The sequence below is a fragment of the Humulus lupulus genome, chromosome 3 (assembly GCF_963169125.1).
Source record: "Humulus lupulus chromosome 3, drHumLupu1.1, whole genome shotgun sequence".
Taxonomy (NCBI): Eukaryota; Viridiplantae; Streptophyta; class Magnoliopsida; order Rosales; family Cannabaceae; genus Humulus; species Humulus lupulus.
The window spans coordinates 4,305,604-4,327,559 of record NC_084795.1 but is presented as its reverse complement, the minus strand read 5'-3'; the positions used below and the strand labels follow the sequence as shown (position 1 = coordinate 4,327,559).

Genomic DNA, 21,956 nt, shown 5'->3' with positions numbered 1-21,956 from the left:
GTGCTCCTCGTGTTGTGGGCTTCAAAACCCAATAACTTGTTCCTACATCTACCATAGTTGGGTGGTGGGCCCACCGCGAGCCACCGCGATCCACCGTAGACCGACGGTCGAAACTTAGTGTTCGAGGTTCCGAAGTACGTTTTGAGTTTCAGAAAATCACCGTTTGACTTGTTGTGGAACCCGATCATTGTGATATAATTTCTTTGACCTATATTGTGATTTAATTGTGATTGATTAGAGTAATTGTTATTATGTGTATTTATAGTATATAATTATATATTATTGATATATGGAATATTTTCTGTAATTTACTGGCTGTCTAGGATTATATGTATTTTTATACAGATTTTGATTTTGGGGTTGTCCACTTTATAGCCGTTGTGCTGTCAATTTTCTAGAAAATATTAGATATTAAATAAAGTATAAAAATACATATTTAATTGATTTTATATTAATATGGAAATTTTTATGATTAAATAATTTTAATTATTATTGTTATTATTTTGTTAAGTAAATCAAGAATATAGTTTCATCTATATATATATATGAAAAGTGTGATATATAGTAAACATATTATTTAACAATTATTCTTATATATTAATATTTTGTTAATATTTGAATATCAAAATAATATCAGTATTAGTTTCTTACAGTTATTGATATTTGTAAGACCAGTAAATTTTGGATAAAGTATATTTATTATATCACTGGAATTGATATTATGACTAATTAATGATAATATAAATATTTATATTTATATTATTATCATTATATCGATTATTACAACTTTATGTTAAAAATATGATTTCTTTTATAAAATGACTATTTGAATATATACATTCATATATGTATTGTTATTGAAGTATTTTTGTTATTAATATTGAAGTAAGTTTATTTATAGACGATAATTATTATTCTTGTTATTATTATCATAAGAGTACATTATCTTATGAGCAAGGTTTAAAGCATGGTTTTATATGAAGAGTTATTTGTATTACGTTGATAATAATTATTATTATCATTCATATAGTTTATGGTATTGTTAATATACACTATCAATAGTGTATATTTACGATTTTGATAGAATTTAATAAATGATTTGCCTTGAATAGGATTTGTATGGATTTGATTGATTGACTCTTGCTAAGCAATTTTAAAATAAGCTAAGGACCTAAGGTAAGTAAATCTCACCTTTTGTGCTTAAGTGTAAGATGCATGACTACATTGATTGTGTACATCTGATGAGTTAAGTATGGTATGATGGTGATGCATATGATAAGTATGTGAAGAATGGTTATATGAACACCATAAGGGTGTTGTGTGATATGTAATTGATAAATTCCGTGATATGTGAAAGATGTCTTACTTGGTTAAGAATGATATGAATTATGTGCAAGTATGTGTTCTTATGTTGATGGATATGTGGATTACTTTATGTTCATGATTTGTTATATGTTATGATATATGAAGCGTTTAAGTTTTTAGGCTAGAAACCTTAGACCTGAGCCATAGCTCTACGTTAAGGTATAACAACGCCACCAACCCAAAGCTTCATGTATTATGACTAAAGATGTTTTGAGTTATATGAGATGTGATACAATGCCTTGATTGAATACCATCAACATGAATCATGAACATGAACATTGGCATTTCAGCATCAGCATGTATGCATGGCATGTACAGTTATGTGATACATTATTATGTGATATAAGACCATGCATATGAATATGAGAAAAGTTATGAAATGCCTTGAAAAGTCTTATGTAAAATTTAACATTTTAATGACACAAGACTTAAGCAAAGTGATAATAATATGTTTAAAAAGGGTGCCACTGTTTTGATGAAGCAATTAAGTAAGTTCAGCAAAGAAGACGGAGGTCTATAAGACTAATAGTGGCTGCCCACTAGTATGGGCTAGGTCAGAGTTGACCATTCATACATGCTTGTCATGTTCCCGTCTTTCTCCTCCATATGTGTAATAAGTATGGCAGCTATGGCGACAATGAAATGAGTGTTATGATGAGCCTAGCTGAGATGATGGCTAGCTGGAGGAGAACCCATGGGATTCTATATGATATGTGTAACAAGCCCTGCAGGCATTGGTCGAATCAAACAGTGTGCACAAGTGATATTGGGCCCATAAAAATGTGAAACTAAAAGAAAGAGCATAAAAGTAAAGTTTGAAAGTGCATGAGCAATAAATGAAATGCATAAGTATATAAGTCAGCATATTAGTTTATGTGCACTACAAACTCACGACATTCATGTGTATGTGTATGCATGAGATTTGCTTACTGAGCGTTAGCTCATTATGTTATTTTCCAACATTTTTCCAGGTGTGGCTTTAGCTGTTGAGCAACTTGTGGAGCACGGACTCATTAGCAATGCAATAATGGTTTAGAGTTTTCATATGACTGCCTTAAATTTAAAGTATTCATACGTGTAATAATTTCTTCTAATAAGTTTATATAAAAGTTTTAAATTTTTCTGTATTTCTTCGTATCATTTTATTCAATTCTTTTGGTCAAGTGCCTTACATACTCGTAAACCCTAGAATTACGAGTATGTGACAGACGTACCCTACCTTAGGGACGTTACAAAAACTCTACCAAATTTTAGTCTCATTTCTCATATTTTATCTCTAGAATTTCATGAGAATGTCTAGCATAATAGGCTAACTTTCTTAGGAAGGTTAGGATGATCCTATATGCACTATGACTTTGTTTGGTATTTTTGATTCACCATGTGCTTAAAATTTATATATTTGAGTGATTTATTTTCTTTCTTCATCTTGTTATCTATATTTATGTTTACTAATAGTATATAGATTTTGTCAAGCACTTTCTATGTATTATCAAATTAGTGAAAATAATATAGATAATATATTTATCATTTTCTCAATCTCATTCATATATATTTACTTTTGTCAAATCTATATAGAATTAATCATGTTTTTTCTATGTATATTATAAATAGTAAAAATAATATTTGTGTTAGGTTTTATATCAAATCTTTTATTGCATTATTGCCAATGGTATAATGCCATTTTTAGATTTCTCATAAGATTTATCTCATCTTTCCAATGAAATGTACAAGTATATTTTAGTTTATTAATTGTTCTAATGGATTTACACCATATATCATATATGTACATTTTAGTCTTATTTATAATCTGTTTTTTTCATTGTTTTTTCGTAAAGCTTCGAAATTGTGGAGACTGAAGATTATATAATTGTATTGAAATATAAAATTATATAAGTATTTTTATTTATGTTGGATCACTGTAAAAATATTTGCCAAGATTGCATTGTCAAACAAATTATATATAAAAAAAATTATATTTCATATTTATTATGTTTTTCAATGTATATATGTGTCAAATATTATTAGGATGAAACCAATAAAAGAAACTCAAAAATTGAAGACTTTTACAATTAAGCCCAAAACGTAAGCCCATAAACCGATTGGCCAAACCAACCCAACCCAGACCGAAAGGTGGGCCGAACTTACAGGTTTGTAGATCTTAAAATTTTAATTTGCTCATAATTTCTGTAAGCCGATTATTTCGACTCGGCCCAACAATAACCTTTCAACCTGGCCCGTGAACAGGCCTAGTTTGGATCTTGTTGACGACCATGACTTTTGGCTTGTATGTTATTCCTACACTTGTTTTATTGGCCTTTGTTATTGTTATTGCTTGCCTCTTAAGGATATATTAGATGTTTTGGCTTGTTGGAACTATCCTACGATGTATAGTCCTTTGTTCATTTAAAATGAAATCCTTGGGGTATTAATCTCATAAAAAAAAGGATTCCCAAATTTGAAATATACAATACACACTTTTGAATTCAATTAAGAATGTGTATTTCCTGCTTTTTAAGATAGTATATGGACTATTTTATTTCTTAGGGGTTGTTTGATATGCATGAATCTGGAGATGAGAATGAGAATGAGAATCTAAATACTTTCTCATGTTTGGTACTAAGTTTTAATTTTTCTAACCTGGGAAACTGGACTCGAGGGGTTTTGATATTTTCTGATTTTGGGTTCAAGTGAAACCCACCTGACAGGTGGTTTTTAGATACCTAGGAATGTGAAACACTTTAAAATTATTATTATTAAAAAAATCTTAAACCAATAATTTGTTAGTTAATGGCTTATTTTATTTTTAAAGCTTATAAGATAAAGACGAATATACACTCAAACTATAAAATGATAAATAATGTTTGTTTATTTAACTAAATTGATAAGTAAAACTTTTATATCATTAGTTTAGTTTAAAATAATAATTGAAATATTATTAAAAATAAAATAGGGGTATTTTTTAAAATTATAGTATTTAATATCTGTATTTTTTTAATTATGTTAAAATAAATATTTAACAAGTAAAATTGTTTATAAATTATAATCTAATGAAAAAAATTGGTAATTTCTTAAATGTCAGTTGTTATTTATAATTATATTAGTTTGATCAAATATATTATTATATTAATTTTATGAAAATATGAAAACTTGATAGATTCATATGCACAACCAAACACAAAAGGTGATATTCACAGGAATCATAGATTATATTCAAATGCACAATCAAACACAATGATATAAGTTTCCAAACTATAGATTACTCTTTTCAACTTTCTCGGTAATATGAAAACTGTGAACTCCTTAAGAGTTGTAGGGCTGGCCAAGGTCGACACGAAAACACGACCCACATTTTCGTGTCTCCGAAAAATTTGTGCCGTGTCGGGCCTGTATAAAAAAGGCCGACCCACTTTTGAAGGTATAGGCACAACACGGGCCATTCATGTCGTGCCTCGTGCCGAGCTAGGTCCAAGGTCTAGTCGGCCCATATTTGAGTCCATTCTATTATTGCTAAAAAAAGTAAGGTGGGGATTTGAACCCTCCACTTATTCTTTAACAATTAATGAGCTAACAACTCAAAAATTACAATCCGCCGACTTAAGCGGCAAAAATAGGGTTAAACTCAAGTTTTTCTAAGAAACCTTGGCTGTGGTGGTCAAGCGGTCGCACATGTACACATCGCCACCTAAGCTCTCCAACTCATGGCTGGTCCAACTTTTATTTTCCTTTACCTTCACCACATAGCACCTATGAACCAATGCCCATCAAGAAAACTTATACATGCTCATAAGCAGTGAATGACACATTTCCATATCATAATAAACATGACCAACAGTAATAACCCTACTCATGCATGTATACCATTCATTTCAGTGACTACAATGTCATGAGGGACCAAATGCTCTAAATAAATGATTCATATCGGGGCCTATTGCCCAAGTACATGACTAATAAGTCACACTGGGGCACAACGCCCTGGGATCTGGGACTAATAAGTCACATTGAGGCCCATTGCCTGATCCTCTGTATAACCAGCATTGGAGCTGGCCCAGTGTACCTGGCACTCTAGTTTTCCACAACCATTGGGTCAAACAAGCGTGTAATGTGCTCTTGATTAGATCTAATCATATCGACCAGCGCTCAGCGCGCTAATGTCGCCCTTAACTAATAAGTTAATGCTTTATGACCATCGCTCAGCGCTATTGCCGCCCTCGATTGATAAGCCAATGCTTTACGACCAGCGTTCAGCGATATTGCCTCACTTAAATGATAAGTTAATGCCTTACGACCAATGCTCAATGCTATTGCCATCATTGACTAATAAGTCAATGCTTTTCTCAAGTATATATAATGCTAACATGCATTCATCATATAATAAACATCCATATATAGAGCATTCAACATGTTTCATCAATAATCACATGCATAATCACAATCATGCACATTTACAAAGGCCAATGCCCAATCAAACTATAACCAGCATTCAGGCCAAGCTCTATTCAGGTATGTCACATAATGGGTGCAGTTTTCTTACCTCAAGTTCAAGTATAATGTAAAATAAGAACGACCCTCAGGCACGATCCTTATCCTGATCCCCTAGCGATAACCTAGTCACAACCAATTATAGAATCTCGTTAATTATGAGTAAATAAAGGCTTCCAGACCAAGTCTTAGCCTTCGGGACGTCGAATCCTACCAAACCGAGTAGTAGGATCGATCTCGAGCCCTTAGGTTTAAGTTTCCATCACTAAAAACTTATTTTGACCATTTTTCCCCTTTTGGGCCGCGACCCCAAACGCCTGAGTCGCAGTCCGCTCAAGTCAGGGGCTCAGCCCTTTCTTTGTCTACGCCGCATGCCTACCAGGCGCCGCGACCCTAAATGCCCAACAACCAAGAACCTCATCCTTCATCAAGCCTGGGCACGCCGCCCAAGAACAAGGCTGCGACCCAACCTCGAACCCAGCCAAAAACCTCAATTTTCCTCATTTTAAAATCTTCCATAAACCTATCCAAACATATACAACTCCCAAAAACAAAGTTCTCAATCATCTCAATGGCCAAAAAACATCAAAACCCAAGCTTCAAACCATTCAAAAACTCCTCAAAACGTAGAATCCAAATTGAAAACTTAAGAAACTTTAGGAAACGGAAACTCGGAAATTCAAAGCTTAAATTACTTATGATTATGTCGTTTCTCTCTAAATCCTCCTGCTAATAAGCTTATAATATTTCATAGAATCGATATGACTCTATCCTTGCTTGAATCCGGTCCTAAAACTCAAGTTTCCTTCGAAAATGTAACGAACGGTAAAAAAGAATAAGTGGAGAGAGAAAAAAAGTGTTTTTATCTATTTTTGTTAGTTTACTTCGAGCTTAAGTAACCTTAAGTAAGACTGAAGGCTTGGGGTCCCAAAAACAATCAAGAGGGTAAAATACTCAAAATTCTCATAATTTCCTCATGATCTCACTTTCTTCCAATATATCCTCAATCATCAATTCTCATAACTCAATATCCCGATAATGTACTGAATACATAAAATACTCATTGACTCACCCCGAGTAAAGTATTAACCGCGTTGTGACTTTCCTACTAGCTTCCTCCTTAGGATCGCCTTGTGCCGAGTAACCAAAATATATCTACATAATAATGTGATCTCACACATATACGAAATATACCCATAATAGGCAAAATTACAAAAATTATCATTCTAATAAGAAACGAGCCCACATGCTTAATTAATACACCTAGACATACATATCAAGTCATATTATCACATAATCACATAATTACACACATATATAACACGTAAACATATATTAGTTAATTTGGGACGGTCCCTCTCCATATATATTTTTTTGTTCTTTTATATTTTCATTCATGGTATATTTTTATATCACTCCTATTTCTTTTCTATAAAACACTATTTAGAATTTGTCAAAAAAAAAAAAAGAATAGTCTTTAGAAAGATTAAAAATAATAAAATGTGAACACTTTGACGAGGTAGCAACTTTGCAATAAAATGCTTTTATAATTATTTATTAAAAAAGAAATTAAAATCATTTGACTTTTTTTTGGTTGTCATATTCGGGTTCTCCCAAAACATTTGAAACTAAACGTCACCGTTTTCACTCCTAACAAGTGGCAACAATTCGCAGATTTAAAGAAGAAAAAAAAAAAGAAAAAGTAAAAGTTAAATCCAACGTTGGGTATCGCAGCAGTACATATAGCCTTCGAAACTGAGTCCGCAAACCCTAGTCTCTCTCACTCCTCTTCTCTCCATTTCTCTTTCTTCCATTGAAGCCCTATCAAAATGGCTTCGCGAAGGGTCTTAGCCTCGCTTCTCAAATCCTCCGTACGCAGATCACCGTCCAAATCTCCGATCGGAGCCCCCAGGGTTTCCCCATCCACCGCTCGCGGTGCTTCTCCGTATGGCTACCTCCTCAACCGCGTTGCCGAATACGCCACATCTGCAGCGGCTTCGTCGCCGGCACCACCATCACCTCCAGCTGCCAAGGATGCTGTGAAGGGTGGGAAGATCACTGATGAGTTCACTGGCGCCGGCTCGATCGGTCAGGTTTGCCAGGTTATTGGTGCCGTCGTCGATGTTAGATTTGACGAGGGATTGCCCCCGATCTTGACGGCTCTGGAGGTTCAGGGTTTCTCGATCCGTTTGGTGCTTGAGGTGGCTCAGCACTTGGGTGAGAACATGGTCCGAACCATTGCTATGGACGGTACTGAAGGGCTTGTTAGAGGGCAGAAAGTGCTCAACACTGGCTCACCTATCACTGTAAAGTTTTCGATTCAAATTTAAAGTTTGCGTTTTTCCATGTCAATTGATTGAGCTATATTAGGTTTTATTGGGTTGGCATATTTTTAATAGAAAATTTAGGTTTTTTTGGGTCAAATTTGGGACTGAACGGATATAAGCGACTGGGCTTTCTACATCATACAATGCATCTTGATCTGAACGTCCTTGTTATTTTAATTCGTTTGGCAGCCTAGAAAATGTTGGAAAAGAAAATCATCAAGTTATATTTTAGGTTTATCTGAGGGAAAGAAAGTTGGAAGTTGAGTAAACTGCCATTGATGGGGATTAATTCTATGGCTTTGCTCGCTATGCTGAATTGATTTGTCTGATCATCGCATATGTGTATTGTCTTAATTGAGTTTTTGTTTTTTATTTCAGGTGCCCGTGGGCAGGGCTACTCTTGGTCGTATCATAAACGTTATCGGGGAGCCCATTGACCATAGAGGCGATATTAGTAAGTAAACTAGAATGCCTGAATTATACTCTGATTCAAAGGTTTATGTAGTTTCATTGCTTATGTAGATTAAATATCTGGTAACAATTTGCTATATTTTTACTATGGCAGAAACCGACCACTATTTGCCTATTCATAGAGAAGCCCCAGCTTTCGTTGAGCAAGCAACTGAACAACAAATTCTTGTTACTGGAATTAAGGTTCATTAACCTTTACCTATGAAGTACACAGATTTTCAATCGCGTCATCTGTCCTTTCATTTTGAAGACTGGATTTTGTACCCTTTCCCATTTTCTTTATCCTGTTTTGAATTCCCAGGTTGTTGACCTTCTTGCACCTTACCAAAGGGGAGGAAAGATTGGTCTTTTTGGTGGTGCCGGTGTTGGAAAAACTGTGCTTATTATGGAACTTATTAACAACGTAGCTAAAGCCCATGGTTGGTTCAACTTTTCATTTTTATGGCACCTTCTTCCATATTTTTTTAGCTTTATTATTTGATGACACCGTACATGATTTATTTTATCAGGTGGTTTCTCTGTGTTTGCTGGTGTTGGTGAAAGAACTCGTGAGGGTAATGACTTGTACAGGGAAATGATTGAGAGTGGTGTCATTAAGCTAGGAGAGAAGCAGGTTAAGATAATGCTGTTTTCTTCCTTCTTTTCCTATATGCTAAACATAAAGCTGCCTATTCTTTTCCTCTTTTAGTTTGATAGAATCATAAATTAATGTATACGTATATACTATTTCAGAGTGACAGCAAATGTGCCTTGGTGTACGGTCAAATGAATGAGCCCCCTGGTGCCCGTGCTCGTGTTGGACTTACTGGACTGACTGTTGCTGAGCATTTCCGTGATGCCGAAGGGCAAGATGTGCTTCTATTTATTGACAACATTTTCCGATTTACCCAAGTAAGCATAATTGTCTTGGAACTATTGAATATTTGTTTTTTTTGCTTCATACTCGTAGTGAATAATGATCTCTATATCTTTTCTTTCCAATTTTGTAGGCTAACTCTGAGGTGTCTGCTTTGCTTGGACGTATCCCATCTGCTGTCGGTTACCAACCAACTTTAGCTACTGATCTTGGAGGCCTACAAGAGCGTATTACAACCACCAAGAAGGGTTCCATTACTTCTGTCCAAGCTATTTATGTGCCTGCTGATGATTTGACAGATCCTGCTCCTGCTACTACCTTTGCTCACTTGGATGCCACTACTGTGTTGTCACGACAGGTTGACTTCTGACTCCTGTATTGTTTTTTTTAACAAACTAGAAATGCCATAATTTGCTGAAGTTACTCTTTGTTTTCTACTGGTTAGATCTCCGAGCTTGGTATTTACCCCGCCGTCGACCCCCTAGATTCTACATCTCGTATGCTCTCACCTCACATTTTGGGTGAAGACCACTACAACACCGCTCGTGGTGTCCAGAAGGTTCTTCAGAACTACAAGAATCTTCAAGATATCATTGCCATTTTGGGAATGGATGAGCTCAGTGAAGATGACAAGTTGACTGTTGCCCGTGCTCGTAAAATCCAGAGATTCTTGAGCCAGCCCTTCCACGTAGCAGAAGTATTCACGGGTGCCCCTGGTAAATACGTTGAGTTGAAGGAGAGCATTGCCAGCTTCCAGGTAACCCCCCACAACATACAAACTATATATTTTTTTTGCTGATAAAATATATTTGTGTCAGCTTCTTTTATACGTTCTCCGTCCTTACAGTAACTTGCAAATTGACTCTGTAAAGGATTATATGCCATTCATTTCAGTGACCTAAAAATTTTAAGATCCCACAAACGCTTAAATTTTCCATCTTTAACTGATAACGACCTGTGTAGCATTCCAAGTACAATCATTGAGCTTATATTCGTTGAATACTTCAATGGGATTCTATTCGATGCCTTGTTACAATTTCATCCGCAAGCGGATTTATGTTTGCTCTAATTTACTTGTTCTGTCGGGTTTATGTTTTTTAATTTTGTGGTTGGCAGGGTGTGTTGGACGGTAAGTTCGACGATCTTTCAGAACAGGCTTTCTACATGGTTGGAGGAATTGAGGAGGTGATTGCCAAGGCCGAGAAGATTGCCAAGGAAAATGCCTAAGTCTTTTTTCTTTTTTTTCTCCTTTGTCTTGATAGTTGCGAAAAATCAATAATTGAGGAGCTGCTGGCGATGCCGGCAAACAGGATTTGATTATTTTTTTTTGAGGACAAACTCTGTATGAGGATTTACTACCATTTCCGTTTAAAAAAAAGCTTAATTGCAGAGTGTTTTGAAGGAATGGATAATTGGGTCCAATGTCCTGCCCCCTTCTTTTGTTTTTTTTATTGGTCCTTAATAAGGGGAAAGAAAGGACATGTAAATTTTTTCTTTTCTCAGTACATTGGATAATGCACTGATAATCTAGCCTTTCTTGTTTAATATTATTCATTTTCAGCTCAGGTTTTTCTTTCAAAAGGGTTGATTTCTGAAAAAGACAAAAATGAATACAATAAATGGAGACACTCATAGTCTATAAACTTAAATTTTTTATTTATATTTCTATTCTTATACAATGTTTAGTAACATTTTTCTCTTGAAAGTTTCGTGATTTGTGTACATGGTTGTTCCTCTCTACTATCCCATGACAGAAAGTTCAAAGTTGGTTGGCCTTAATCGGATATTTTATAAATCGGCCATCAAGTGTATGGAATCTGAGCGTAGCTTCGAGTTCGGGTGCCTTGAGAGCCTTCCTAAAGTCATATTTCAGAATCGATTTCCGAATTTAAATAAACTAACCTCAGCAACCATTTCATTTTTTAAAGAGAGAAGAGAATTTTTTGAGCAAGGTCATAACAAGGATTTTCATCTTTTATGGAGTTCAAATTCCACTCCGGAAACATCTATAATAAAAAATAATTGCTCGACAGAGAGAACAGATCAAGAAATAGAAATAGGTGCGATTGATTATTGCTCCGATCATACTATATGATATTATCTGCATTTGTATAGATTTCACAAGTTCTGGTATCTCAGCTAACATCATTGCAATTTTGATTATTTTGTCTAGATTTTCACTTTCCTCCTGCTGATTGTGATTGTTCTTGTTTTTGTTCTTCTTTTTATTTCGGTTCGCCATTGCTACAAGATAGAAGATGAAATACAATATTCAATCAGATATATAATAAATCAAACTGTTTTCGGTTTCGACACAAATTCAAAATGTATATATAAATCAAAATAAAAAAGAAGGAAATACACCATATATATTCAATTCGGATGTAAATCAAAATCAAAAGATATATATGTTCATATTAGTATTCAATTCAATTCGAATACAATGATCAGAAGAGAGAGAGAGATACCTTCCAAATTCTTCGACCTGGGAAATAAATTTTCAGAAATTTTGATTTGAATAAAAAACGCGTATGTATATAAATGGCGCCAAACCTGCAAATGTACAATAATACCCTAATAAATTATGTTATAACCGAGGTTATATTAGTAATAAACATTGAATAGCAACCGTGAGTGAAAGTGAGTGAGTCTCTCTTTGAGTTTGGCTTGGGTAAAGATTCTCACTTCCCAGCTGGTCTCCGGCGATTGATGTCTCCACGCTTCTGAAGAAGGAATGGGGTTCTCCATCGTCTCCGGCTTGGCTTGGCTTGCGGTTGAGCCGGCTCCAGCAGCAGCTGCAACCGGAGTCATAGAAAGCCAAGAAATGGCCAGACCTGTGTGTGTGTAACCCAAGCGAGCCCTTAAAAATAGAGGAGCAGTAGGCAACGTAAGGATGGAAACAAGATCGGGATGGGAATTGTCTTCCCAATCTGTTCCCATTTATGCCTCCGTCTCCATCCTTGTAAACAAGGATGGTGACGAGATTCTATATTAGGGTTGTGATCAGAAAAATGTTCAATGCCCGACCTTTTAGACAAGAATCTCTCTCCTATTACTTTCGCTAAAATATGTCCTTACAGAGGTACTCTTGAACAAAATTTATAGCCTTTTTAAGCTTAAAAAGATTAACTCTACTATAAGGAGCTGCAAGTTCTCTAGTAATAACTTCTTATACCAAAAAAATCTATTTGTCCCAAACCTTAGTAAATACTAAAATTACTTGATTAATATTTTATGGTACAAGTTTATGAACATTCAAAGTTTAAGATTTGCATCCAACAACTACCAAAGTTCTGAAATCAATGTTGCTATTTGATATTTAGGGGTGTTTGGTATGGATTAAAATAAATGTGAGAATCAGAATCTAAAACTCTTTTAATGTTTGGTTCAAATTTTAACGGGTAAAGTTAATAATTTATATAAGCTCACATGTATATTTTGTAAAGTATTTAACATCACATAAGGTGTGAACACATGATGTTACACTATATGATTAATTAGCAATATCGTATAATAATTATTAAATTCAAATAAGGGAGATAATAGTACAGTTATTAAAGAAAAATTCTCTTCTTTATCTCCACCAATCCAGGAGACCATTCAGAACACTGCCACGTGGACCTCTCACAAAACTCAATCGGGCTAGCTGAGCCCATTTGACCAACTCAACTCACCCACACAACCTCTGAACCGGTCATCCCTTCGCCGCAAGCCGCCGCCTTTTGCGTGTTCGAACTTCGAAGCCTCAGCCGACCCAACACAAATAAATAAATTAAAAAAAAAAAACATGTCGATAGCTCTCTCACCAGCTCCTCTTCCCCTACGCACCCATGCGCACTTTAGCCCCTTCGTTCCTTCCATGTCTATCGTGCGCCGCCTGACCCTCAACCGCCATCGTCGCCGCTTCGCCAGCCTCGCCGTCGCCGCTGCTGTCCGCCAGGACACTGCAGTTTGGACTCCTGCGCCTCTCTCTGCCGTCGAATCGGCTGCTGAGTCCCTCTTCCATGTCACCGTCGATCTCTCCGACGCGCCGGACCTCGCTACCTCTCACTCCCGCGCTGGACAGTACCTTCAGCTGCGGGTTCCGGACTCGGATAAGCCTTCGTTTCTTGCGATCGCGTCGCCGCCGGGTTTGAGTTCCGCGAAGGGAGTGTTTGAGTTTTTGGTGAAGAGCGTGGCCGGGTCGACGGCCGAGCTTCTATGCGGGCTCAGGAGAGGGGACGTTGTGGAGCTTGGACCGGTCATGGGAAATGGTTTCGATGTCGATCGAATTCAACCGCCGGAGAAGTATTCTACTGTTCTCATCTTTGCTACTGGATCTGGAATTAGGTCCGTTTCCGTTTCCGTTTTCGTCGCATTTTCTTATTTAATCTGTTATATACAAAAACTTGGCGATTGAATTTAAATGCTTCATTGCTTAAAAAGGGATTTGAATCGAAGTCACTCTAAAACTTGGTACTTGCTAATCATGGAGTATAGTTGGTAGTGTGAAACTTGTTTGGTGGTTTATAGTTGGAATTTGCTCAGTTAGGTAGATTTTTAAGACATGGTATTATTTTGCTGATGATGAAGTTAGAATCTTTCTGCACTTACAATCAAATCAATGGTAGATTATGTCCTTTAACTTGGTTAGGCTAGAGGTTCAAGCAATGCTGCTGCCTATTACTTTCTTCAAGTGCAATGAATTTCTGAATGCTTCATATCTCATTCAAATGTTTGTATTCTTTGGGTTTAGGATTTCTATTAGTTTTTCCTGAATTGGGTTTGGCTTATGATTACAAGTTTGGTACTTAGAATTGAATATTTTTGTACCCCTTTGAGCAATCTCTTAACTTTCTCCTCCAAAACATATGCTTTTTTGATTGTATGGTATGATATGTAACATGTATCCATTTCCCCCCCCTGAAATTCAATCAATATTACCCATCAAGGAAGAGGAAATCAGATTTTCCATTAGTATTTATTGGCATTCCCAGCATCCTGGTGCTTGGAAAAAGATTGCTCTATTCTTAATTGTTATCTAGGATGAAGCTTGAAGTTTTTGTGTTGGAACCGTATGATACAGACTTTACTTTCCTTAGTCTATGCTCATTGCTTACAGTCTGCTATTCCAAAATTTCTGTGTCAATATTAATAAATTGTTAAAAGAGCAGATTTCATGTTAGATAAGAATGATGCTCGGTGTAGAATACAAATTTTGCTAGTTTTGTGTATATTTTTTTTCCAACTGATCGTACAGAGTTGAAATACAGGCATTGCAGTATTGCGTATGAAATCAATTCAAGGTCTAATTACTTAAATTCGTATATGCAGTCCAATCCGGTCTCTTATAGAGTCAGGATTTAGTGCCGGCAAGCGATCTGATGTCAGGCTATATTATGGGGCTAGAAACCTTCAGAGAATGGCTTATCAGGTTGGTTAAAAGTTTTTTTTTCCTTCCCTAGTAGTTTTTCAGTTGGATCAGCAAGGCTTGTCTGCTTAGTGGAATATGGTTTTGAAATTTCTTTTCATCTTCTTACAGGATAGATTTAAGGACTGGGAATCTTCAGGTGTTAGTGTAGTGCCAGTTTTGTCTCAACCAGGAGATGATTGGAAAGGTGAAACTGGTTATGTGCAGGTATGAGTATGATAATGCATGCTTGTCATTTAAAGATTTTCAGTCTCACCTAAATTTCATGAACAAATTAACACTTGTTATTTTTACTGTGTGTGCAGGCAGCTTTTAAAAGAGCCAAGCAAATTTTTAACCCTCTCTCCACAGGGGTAGTACTATGTGGACAGAAGCAGATGACAGAGGTTTGTCTTTGCTTTGCTTTTGGTTGATTTGTTAAAATTTTGTTTCTGCTTCTTGTTGGTGAGTCTCAGTTATCTTTTGTCTGGTTTTAACAAAAAAAGAGAGAATTGATATTATTATTATTTTTATTGGAAAGAGAATTTAGCATTAATTGAGGAGAGAAAATTGAAAGCTCTGCTGATTCATTTTAACTCTGTCAAATAATTTTATTAATAGTTAATTAAACTAGATGAGTTGTCTTAAATTAGTTGGTGGGACAGAGATGTCACAGTATAACGGGCAGGAGATTTTTTTTTGTTTCTGCTTCTTGTTGGTGAGTCTCAGTTATCTTTTGTTTGGTTTTAACAAAAAAAGGAGAGAGATTTTAGGAAAACTGGAAGAATTTAATTTGAGTTTGGAGGAATTAGAATTATCATGAAAAGACATGTAAAGATGAAAATTCTAAAACAAAATTTTATAAACTTGTCGAAAATATTTTCTCCTTTTTCCTTGTGCACTCTAACACTTTCTCCTCAGCACAATCCTAGATCTAAACAGATTAAGAAACTGGAGTTTGGGAATTCCTTTATCTTATTACCTATTAAACACTTGAATGGTCTAGAATTTGTTGGGATATTATCATAATATTAGATTTCTGATTATGCTTTATTTGCTAATTTTGTTAAACTATTTCTTCAATGCTCAGTATTCATATAAGCTATTTCTCTTTGCCATTTTTTTTCTTCAAAGAAACATATGTAATTACGAGAGAAGTGATATCAGAAGTTGTCTTTGCTCTTGCAGGAAATTACCTCAATTCTTGTTGAAGTCGGTGTATCAAATGACAAAATCCTGAAAAATTTTTGACCATCGAAAAAGGTGTCTTATTGTTCAAGTATTTATTTGTTCCAATTGTTGAGTAAAAAATATATCTCAGCTCGGAAATCAAAATAAGGTGTCTTGAGAGTAGAACTTTAATATTATGAAGTTTACACTTTACATTAGTGACTAGTGAGTGGCCTGCAATGCCAAATATTATCATCAATGTAGACGCAACAAAATCCTTGTATAATTGAATTTTCTGATTTTAGCTTATCTTTAGATCACATTCTGTAGCACGCTCAACTCCATCTTATAAAATACTTACTTAAAATATTTTTTTTTTCTATTTTAACTCTAAGAATATTATACTATTATTATACATCAGTTTCTCTATATATTTCTCAAAATATATTTTATTAATTAAAATAAAAAAAATAATTAAAAAAGTAAAAAAAAAATAATAAATATATACTAGACAAAATTTATAAAGAAAAATAATAATATTAAAATATTATATAATTAAATGTAGATATAGATTAATTAGAGTTTGTGTATATCTATTATAAACATATGTATATAGGAGCTGATGAAAGATGTTTTTGTGAGTTTTAGTTAAATATTATAGAAAAAGTGTATTACAAAATACATCACTAAAACATATTTTTTATAATTTATCTCAAACTTTTACATTATATTATACACTAATTTCTCTATTTTTTCTCTAAGATTATTTAACAATTTTTTAAAGAATTAAACATTTTATCTTAATGACTTTCTTTATGAACCAAAAGTAACATTTTAAGAAGGGTTTATATTTTTTTGGATCCTATGTTTTTTTCCATTACCTGTTTGGACCCTATGTTTTGATAAATTACTTTTTGGACTCTATATTTTATAAAATTGTTAAAATAGAATCTTAAACCCGATTTTGATCAATGTTTTCTTAACTAAAATCACAAATAATTTACCAAATTAATAATTCAGAACAAAAATAAAATTATTCTGCTTAAAAATTGTATTTTTATATTCAATTTTTTCTTCATCAAAATTGAATTCATGATTCTATTTTAACAATTTTACAAAACATAAAATCCAAAAAGTAATTTGTTAAAATACAAGATCCAAACAGGTAATAGGAAAAAATATAAGTCCAAAAATATATAAACCTTTTTAAGAATAGAAAAACCATACTCTTTCTTTTGAACCAGAAAAATATAAGAAGCATAGTAAAATTTTGGTACAAATAATATTTAAATCTGAAACGAAATCCATCGCGTTTAGGAAGTTGAATGACTTGAATCAGACAACACCAAGTAAACTTAAGAAATGTGAAGAAAAACAAATGTCAATCATCTCGAATTCGATCACAAATTGCAAGACAAATGATAGGTTATAGATAGTTATCAGCTTAATGTTTGACTTGGTCCTTCCATTGCAGAAGCCTGTGAAATTCACTACTGTTTCACTTCAAGCTAGAACCTCAGGAACAATATCATTAGTAGTGTTATCAGTTGCATTTCTATCTTCGTCCACGTTAAGCTTCCCAGCTATAAGTTTTTTCTCCTCTTCGGACGCATGGGGGCGATGTTTGTGATGATGATGTGATCGATGCTTGTGATGATGTGCACTCTTGGGTCTGTGTGAATCGGAGTCATCCGTGCTTGAGTCAACACTGTGTGACCGTCGATGATGTTTATGATGTTTTTTCTCGATCTTTGTTGCATCATCCTCGTAACTCCAAGAATCAGACGAGCCAGAGTCCGAACGGCGATGGTGTTTATGATGCTTAGTGTGCCTTCTCTTTCGCATTCTGCCAGTTTCCTCGTCACTAGAAAAATCATGAGCCCCGAAATCTGATCTGTGATGATGTTTGTGGCGCTTACTGTGACTTCTCTTCCTGCTTACCTCGTCATCCTCACCACTTGAAGAATCAGAACTAGAATCTGATCTCGAATCGTGATGCCTATGTCTTTTGAGGCTTCGCTTCTTCCTCTTCCTATCTTCTTCAGAATAATAATCATATTCCTCACTGCTACTGCCGCTGGGACTCAGAGATCTTCTCTTTGATTTTCTCTTGGATTTCTTCTCTTTCCTCCTGTCATTATCACCCGAGTCAGAGTGGGCATGCTTCCTGTGCTTCTTGTGATGGTTTCTTTTGTTAGACTTCCTTCCCCCATCACTACTGTCGGAGTCACTGTCTGAGTCCGAATCAGATCGTCGCTTATGCTTCACCTTTGTTTTTCTCTCTTTAGCTTCAGCGTCAGCCTTTGTCTTAATGGCAGCTTCCAATTTTTGTTCCCATTTCAACGGGGCTTCCTTCTTCTCCAAAGCTCTTTTCTTCTTTTCCTCAACCAGTTGGATGAATTTCTTCGTGTCCATTTAAATAAAAAAACCAGTAGAATATCTGCATTATGTTTGATGATAACCGGAAGTGCATCTCACAAAAGAGAAAAAACAATGTTAGTTTTTTTCCCAAAGAATTAAAGTTCAGCACTTAAATAAGAGATTCAAGAGAAAATCAAACTCCAAATCTTTCAGTGTTTATTAGCTAAACAAATACTGCTGTTATCTGTAGACTAATGCATGAACATAAAACATTCTATTTCCGACGACACTAAAGGATTAAATATAATATGCCTTATACATCTATAAAGGTTAAGAACTTTATAGGTTTCTGCGACTAGTTCAGAGGCAGTTTAATACATTAGAGCCACAAAAAGAACCCACAAACAGATAATATAACTATGATATAAAGAAATTTATGACGGAACTAAGAAAATAAGGAAATTCATAGTCACAACAACTAAAACAGTCTTAGTTCATGAAAAGACACATGATAAAAGAACACGAAATGTCAACAGCCGATGGATGTTTGAAGAAGTACCCTAAGATAGTATAACTATTACTATTAGAGTTCTAAATAAAGTTTTAAGTCTAGTAAAATATATTGATAGCTAAGAGCCTAAGAGTCTTTCCTTAATGCAGACAGAAAGTTTAAGAAAATATTCAAGGCTTTGTTGTGGATAATGCAACTTGTGTTAGTCATCAGAACATTTTCAGAAAAGGGTTTTGCAAATCGAGCATGACTGATATGGGTTTGAATTATCTACAATTGATGGGTGGGTAAAGACAGCTGCTAAAAATATATGGACCAGAAAAGCTTATAAGGAAGAGTATTCCCTCAAAACAAGAAAACAAAAAGAAGACCTTATCTCAAATACGTCCATATGAACTTAAACAATTTGCTTCGTCTCTTACCTTATTTGGAAAAGGACGGGGGCGTTAATTCCGAAGGACCGACCTCAACAGCTCTCGGTATGTTAAGTCTGGAGAAAACAACAGCAATAACAGAAAATTATCAGAAATCAAATTCCAAGCTTTCTAATCCTACAAACCCTAAACCTAAACAAACCAATAAAAAAAAGCTCATAATTAGCTAGTTTTCTTTACTAACATAAATAGAAAGTAATTTAGCTTTAACCCAGGAGAATCTAAACATAAAACCCTAGAAAAAAGGGGATAGGCTAGTAAAAGAGATTGTTTTGCAGGAATAAAATCCAACAAAGCCGAAACAACTTGTGAAATCACAGAACTACGAAATTGAATTACAAGATCAAACTTTTACCACAAAAAGAGAGGGAAAAAACGAAGAACCAGAAGAAGAAAAAAACCCTAAAAGAGGCATGAAAACGAACCTGAGAGATAGAGCGAGAGCAGAGATGAGGGAGACTTCGTGGTCGGCCTTAGGGCGAAGCTCAGAGAAGAGGAAACTTTGGTCTCTTCTGTATTGACTTTTCTTCGATTGAGTTCCAGAAGTCTCTATTGGCTTCTCTTGCTCAGCCTCCTTTTATAGATGCCGACGCCGACCCGTAATAAACGGATCCAAATATGGGACCCGACCCGGATTAAACCCTCCACGTGATTGTCGTTTTAATGTACCACGCGTCATTTGACTTTGTGGTCAAGGGGAATAATAGTGATAACTATATACGACATGTCGTTTTTGGTTTGGACAGCGATAGAAACGACTTGTCGTTTTTTTATCTTCATTTTGTTAGTAAAATTTATTTATAATCTTTTATTTTTCTTTCTCATTTGTTATTGAGTTTTAGTAGGGCATTGGTTTTTCTTCCAACATGAATAAAATGTAGTATGCATCATTGCAAGTGCCAAAGAAATAATTTACTTTACTCTTTGAATGTCTGAAATTAAACACAATGTGTCAGTTAATTTGATAAATTGAGTAGCTGATATTGAGATAATAGTTCGAAACTTTAATAAAATATAGTAACGTTTATATTTATGCCTATATCGAGCTACTTTCAACTTAATGAAATTGAGGCTTTAGCATTAATTTTATGTCTAAAAACTAACATGGTTATTTGACTCGCAAATATATTTAAACTTTATCAAAACAGTTTCTCTAATGATTGTTCAAATAATACAAAAAGTTACTATACATCTTATTGAGTTTCATCCTCTTTTGTTATATGATGTTAATCTTGTATCTAATTTATCTACAGAGATTCGTTATATGATTTAAATCTCTTAAGAACATTTTCCAACATTTTGATTTAGATAAAGGGATCAAATTTTGTATTGTAATTAGTTGGTTATTTTCTTATTGGATGCAATACAAAATGTATAAATCCAGATAGATCAAACACGTACAAGAGGAAACTCTTTCAACGAAATCAGAGAAGAAATAGAAATTTATGATTTCACACTGTAAGTATATGCATCAATCTCGACCCATACAAATATGATTGGTCTATGAGCAGTCATATTCAGAGCGAATAAGCAAATGAAGGCAACTCTGTCCAACCCACTACAAAATTCATAATTAATTTGATCTCATTACTAAGACATACCCATACAAATATGGTTGGTTTATGAGCAGTCATATTCAGAGCAAATAAGCAAATGAAGGCAACTCTGTCCAACCCACTATAAAATTCATAATTAATTTGATCTCATTAATAAGACATACAAGGTCTACTCCCTCTAGTTAGAATTTTCCAAATCAAATAAAATCTCATCTTAATAATATGTGTTTTTTTTTAAAAAAGTTTCTTACATGAGTTGATTTTTTTGTGATACAGATTCTTTATCGTTTGTTCAGACAGAGATACTTGCACTTTTGGTAGGATTAAGTTGGGCTCAAGATATTGGTTGACCAGTGAAGTCTCAACTTTGGGTAACAATACAATTAGTTTTATTGTCTAGCTTTCTAGATGCATTTCTTTCTCATGCCTGAAAGAGACTCATCATTCGGTTTGTAATAATGTTATGAGTAATGATATGTACACTCAAAATACGTACTTAAATATTACATACAATGACGTATTACTGCTTTTTTAAAATAGTTGCTTTTTTAAAATAGTGAGTCCGCGTTTTAATAAATGTGATTAATTAGACTAAACTGCCACATCACTGTGCGTAATATTTGTGTTGTTTATAGTTTTGGTGCACATATCATTAATCTAATATTATGATGCAATCTTAATCTAATAGGTTAGATTTGGACAACAACAAAAAATTGTATTCTTTTATTTTAAAAAAAATATATATATATATATAATATCCCACCATAAGTAAATTTAATTTGCATAAATAACATTGATAAGAAATTAAGAACTCTTAAAAGAAAATAATGTAAAATTAAGTAACCAACATTCAATTGCTTATTTTTTATTTATTATCTTGGATAAATTAAATGACATTAAATTAAAAAAGTAATTTAAGTGTAAACATTCAGACTATTATATAAAATAAATAAATAAATAAATAAAAGTTTCCTTAGTGTAGAAGAAAAAGAGACTTGGTCAATATAAAAATAAAAATAAAAATAAAATAAAAAATA

At 34.2% G+C, this 21,956-nt stretch overlaps 3 protein-coding genes across 6 annotated transcripts; 2 read left to right on the top strand and 1 right to left on the bottom strand.

Moving 5' to 3' along the window:
* The first annotated feature begins 7,592 nt into the window (after positions 1 to 7,592).
* On the top strand, positions 7,593 to 11,043 carry LOC133821840 (ATP synthase subunit beta, mitochondrial). Its single transcript, XM_062253993.1, has 9 exons — positions 7,593 to 8,150; positions 8,550 to 8,625; positions 8,737 to 8,825; positions 8,944 to 9,061; positions 9,152 to 9,255; positions 9,375 to 9,533; positions 9,632 to 9,856; positions 9,944 to 10,255; positions 10,615 to 11,043. Exons 1-9 carry the CDS (start codon positions 7,674 to 7,676, stop codon positions 10,723 to 10,725), a joined length of 1,671 nt encoding a protein of 556 aa, XP_062109977.1. The 5' UTR covers positions 7,593 to 7,673; the 3' UTR covers positions 10,726 to 11,043.
* A 2,072-nt stretch (positions 11,044 to 13,115) lies between these two features.
* LOC133821839 (fruit protein pKIWI502) lies at positions 13,116 to 16,439 on the top strand. The gene is made up of 5 exons (XM_062253992.1): positions 13,116 to 13,827; positions 14,812 to 14,911; positions 15,020 to 15,115; positions 15,214 to 15,294; positions 16,076 to 16,439. The coding sequence occupies exons 1-5, from the start codon at positions 13,286 to 13,288 to the stop codon at positions 16,136 to 16,138; spliced, it is 882 nt and encodes a 293-aa protein (XP_062109976.1). The 5' UTR covers positions 13,116 to 13,285; the 3' UTR covers positions 16,139 to 16,439.
* Positions 16,440 to 17,306: 867 nt separating this feature from the next.
* Positions 17,307 to 19,934, bottom strand: LOC133821838 (uncharacterized). 4 transcript variants are annotated; one of them, XM_062253988.1, is made up of 3 exons: positions 19,789 to 19,934; positions 19,352 to 19,419; positions 17,307 to 18,530 (listed from the first exon to the last, which is right to left on the bottom strand). In XM_062253988.1, the coding sequence occupies exon 3, from the start codon at positions 18,470 to 18,472 to the stop codon at positions 17,561 to 17,563; it is 912 nt and encodes a 303-aa protein (XP_062109972.1). In that variant the 5' UTR covers positions 18,473 to 18,530; positions 19,352 to 19,419; positions 19,789 to 19,934; the 3' UTR covers positions 17,307 to 17,560. The 4 variants fall into 4 exon arrangements, with proteins under 4 accessions (XP_062109972.1, XP_062109973.1, XP_062109974.1 ...); XM_062253989.1 differs by having other exon boundaries at positions 17,307 to 18,497; XM_062253990.1 differs by having other exon boundaries at positions 19,352 to 19,413; positions 19,789 to 19,922.
* Positions 19,935 to 21,956: the final 2,022 nt, after the last annotated feature.